This window comes from Coffea eugenioides, unplaced genomic scaffold, assembly GCF_003713205.1.
Source record: "Coffea eugenioides isolate CCC68of unplaced genomic scaffold, Ceug_1.0 ScVebR1_3246;HRSCAF=4425, whole genome shotgun sequence".
NCBI classification, from domain to species: Eukaryota; Viridiplantae; Streptophyta; class Magnoliopsida; order Gentianales; family Rubiaceae; genus Coffea; species Coffea eugenioides.
Window position 1 is genome coordinate 1 of NW_020863804.1, and position 4,437 is coordinate 4,437.

General features: G+C 33.2%; 1 protein-coding gene across 1 annotated transcript; it reads right to left on the bottom strand.

Annotated features, from left to right (window-relative positions):
• Positions 1 to 667: 667 nt before the first annotated feature.
• On the bottom strand, positions 668 to 2,038 carry LOC113757689 (aspartic proteinase CDR1-like). Its single transcript, XM_027300830.1, has one exon. It carries the CDS (start codon positions 2,036 to 2,038, stop codon positions 668 to 670), a length of 1,371 nt encoding a protein of 456 aa, XP_027156631.1.
• Positions 2,039 to 4,437: the final 2,399 nt, after the last annotated feature.

The window sequence follows — 4,437 nt, forward strand, 5'->3', positions numbered from 1 at the left end:
AAATAGCATACGAATGAGTATTTGTCTTTAATTAAGGAGTAAAAAGGATTTCAAGTATAAATAACAAACTATAAACAATTTATGAAGTAGATAGTGAGAATGTTTTAAATTTTAAATTTGATTGGTGATAATGTTGGTTTTAACCCACTACTTTTTATGTATTAAAATAAATACAAAAATCTAGAAAAAAAAGAATGAGAAGTTTAGAAGCCATTGAGAGGGTCTCTGCTAAAAACCCTTTCTGCAATACATATAGATATAGATTGCTTCACTTGGTTCATTAAACTTGAGCTGCTCATAATAGTGAACACGTCATTCCCTCATAATCTCCTGTCCTAAAATGATTCTAAACACTTGATTATCTCTTTAATTTAAAAAGTCTCTTTTTATTTCCTCTTTTAATTAATTGCATTTCGAAGCCTAATTATCGCCTGTAGGTGATTTTAAGTACATGAGATAAAAATTTTTGAATTTGAATCCAGCTAACAATGTGCTTCCAGATACTTGAAAGGAGGAACAAAAGGAAAAAAGATACAGCTGAAGACCATCCAAGAAAGATGAGTTTTTGAATTATTAATCCCAAAATAGGAGCAGTAGCACAATACAAATACCAAAACTTGAGAAGCCTATCATAATAAATATCATCACATCAAAAGCATAGCAGTCTTTAATGATTTTTGGTGCAATCAGTTGGCAAGAAGGAGACCGTCCCGTTAACAAGATCATATCCAATAAGAAAATTTATCTGCAACTGGTTTCCCAAAATTGGAGTATCATCACTTGGAACTATAGTCAAACAAACCACCCCATCAGAGACTTCGGCAAATGTATTGTTTGGAGGTAATATTAGGTCAGCATCAAGAAAGACAGCAACAATTTTGGGAATTTGGAGGTTGTTATCCTTATTATAGCAAACTCTCAAGTCGGCACCAGTAGGATCAGGAACCCGTGTACCCTTTGTTAAATCAATTATTTCTGATTCAAAAGGTTGGTACATTTGCCTTGGGACAAACGTTAGTGTTGTTCCAGAATCAAGTACGACATTACCCTCATCATCAGGGGAAGAATTATCCAACTTGGTGAAATGGTATGGAATCGTTGTATTTCCAACACTGAAGCCAACTAAATCGAGATAGTAGTATGTATCTCCAGCTTTCTTGTACAGCGTAGTTGAAACTACTCCAGGGCCTGAAACAACAGCGTTTGTTCCGAAATGGATCTTACTTGAAAAGTTTGAGTTTCTAGGAACCAAACAATAGGAAAATTTACCAGCAATTGATGCATTCAATTGCCTTATAATTGACAATGCTCCACGTGATAGTCCAACTATCCCAGAGGAAGTTTCCTCGAAGGTGCCACCATTTTGGTGCCCGCAACCAAAAGCAACATTTGCGATTGATATATTTCCGCCAGAACTTGATTCAAACGTAAAAGTGTCTGTAGCAAGATCCCCATCACTAAAAGATTTATCTCCATATGCAACTCCATACCCACATATATTTCCAGGATAACAAACTGTAATTCCAGGATCCAAACGACACAACGGAGCGTGGCATGATAATACTTGTTCATAAGTCGTTGATTTACTAGGATCAAAAAGAGGGGCATCTTGCTTAAAACATTGAATGCAGGGCCGGCATTGTGTCCACGTAAGATCGCTACCTGTGTCAGCAATGGCAAGGACATCAACAGCTGGGGTTCCGATAGATACTTTAATAAGGTAGTCCCCAGTGACGGATGTGATGTTGGATTGGATTGAATCAGAAGAAAAATGTGACAGAAGCTTGGAACGAGAGTGGGAGATTCTTTTGTTGAAATACTGGGCTCGAGCAAAGGAACGATGAAAAGCGTCATGAAGCCTTTCAAAGTTGGAGTCGGAGGGATTATACAAGGGGGATTTTGGAGAGTCACGATGTATGAGATGAGTAGAAAAACCACTAGTTTGTCCTTCAGTGAAGGGATAAAGAATTAAATTGATGAAGACTAAAAGGGATAACTTAGAATACGAAGAAAAAGGTACCGGACAATTTCTGGCCATGGCTGAGAAATTTTGAGAGTGATAGATAGCTAGAGGTATCTAATATATCAGGTACATATGAATTATGTTAAAAAATGTCATCTTATATAGTCCATAATGCACTAGCAATGGCCAGCATTACATATAAATGCATATATTCATTTTCCTCAAGTGACTCCTGTTTCATATATCACTATGAATGTTAATCTAGTCACGTCCTTACTCAAGCCAGAAACTGTATCCAAATATTTTATACCGTTAATACATTCAATAATTTACTACTTACCATTATTTTTGTTCATTCATCTTATCTGCCCTTTTTGATTGATTCAAACCAAGTCCCAGAGAATTTGAGACTGCAAAAGAATCTGCATTCAAGCCTGCCCTTTTTTTTTTATTTACAATCTTATTTTGGACAACAATGCTTTTTTGTTTTCCATTTCGAGTATATAAATATATATATATATATATATATATATACACACACACACATAAGGAATTCCGGTTCATTGTTTCACCGTATTACAAAATTTTAATTTTGGATAATCAATTGTTATAATGTTCTCGTTTGTTTATGCACGTAGCTGTTAGATTTCTTTAATAGCAAAAAAATTAAAGTTTAGAATTTATTAAATGGTCGCTTTTGTTCATTATTATTTTCCATATACATCTTTGTATAAAATTTTGAAACAAATGAGAAAAAGCCCTATAAAAATAATACTATTCCTACATTGTGATTTGTAAATATGTAGCATTGCACTTTTCCGGCAGGGGAAGATAGCAAGGTAAATGAAGAGGTTATTTGCCTTCACTTTTTGAATTCGGTGTGTAACACCTATGTTTTTCTAGAATAGAAAGCTAACGAATGCCTTTTCCTAGTTAAGGTTTGATTCATCAAAAGGCCGCTATCAACCTTCTTTTTGGCAAAACTGAACCAAATTTAGGAGTTTCTCTCTATTTATTTGTATTTTTATTGGAGTAGGTTTTTAGCCGATTTCATATTTAGTAATTGCCATTTAAGTATGATATTTCTTATGTGGTTGTTTTTATTGTGGTGTAAACTTTCTCCCATTGTTTAAAATTTCAATAATAGTGTGATTATTTTAAGTGATTTTTTTATCCCTTCAATTCTATAATCCTATGGATTAACATCTTTAAACCCTAATTTTGGATTTTTACGATTAGTATCAAAGTCTAACTACAAGTTTAGTACCATGTATTTTCCTCTGTCAAAGAGATAGGGTACAAGATTTGCCTGAAAGTATTCAGTTGATCAAGGCCACGTGATTGGTGAATTCAGTTGGTAAAATTTGGATTATAGAATTCATCCAAAAGATATAAATCCTAAAAGAATCATAAACCATAAAAGAATCGTAACAAGCATGTTACTTACTACAGTTTATGAGATTGAAAGACTTGATTAGTTCATCAACCAGGGCGGTCAAGAAAACTTGATAGAAAGGAAAGAAAAAATTTTTAGGTATATAAATTATTGAATAAATGGCAGAGTTTTGAAACTTGATTGAAGGTGAACATCTTTTCATATTGACTCCTATAAGTACATGTACACACTGGTTAGATTTTACAAGTCAACAATATCTTAAACAATGTAATTTGAATGATTATCTTTATTGGGTTGCTGCAAACGAGAACATCATAACAAGTGATTAGCCAAATTTTATGGTTTTTTTTAATTTGTAATTGGTTTTTTTTTTTGTTTCAACATTAGAAAATTTATATTTTTGGTAGTTGTACTTAAACAAACTTTTGCATATCTCTATGGAGTAAGCATCTAGCGCCCTAGACCAGTAAATCTAATCAAAGAACCTAATTCGCATATATTCTATCTTTAAAGCAAAATCAAGTTCTTAATATCATTTAAAACTTAAAAAAATTGGCAAAACCATTATCCATAATCATTGTCTCAAGTCCACACTAAAAATTAAATACCCATATGACATTTTATGTAGCTATCTTAAAAGCAGAATGTGGTTCATCAAAATTTTTCTTATTATATGAATTTTTGCTACATTTACCAGAGCACAAAGACAGATAAGAGATCTTGATAAGGTGCAAAATTACTATTTAATTTATGATTATTTTCACCTTGATTTTAGCCAAATATTGTTTTAAGGGAAAATACCGGTTTTCATCCCCAAACTTTAGGCACAAGACACATTTCGTCCCTCATCTTTTGGGCATGACACATTTGGTGTCTGAATTAACAATTTTTGATCAAATGTCATCCTCAAACGGTAATTTAACCAACATTTAACGGACCGTTAAGTAAATGTGGCTAACCGAAGCAAAATCAAGTGGAAAATGACGTTGTGTTCATTTCCTCTGCAAATTTCCAAGACTAAGCTCCTACTGCAAATTTCTCCGAGAGTAAACCCCCTCTTCCAATTATAAATATATAA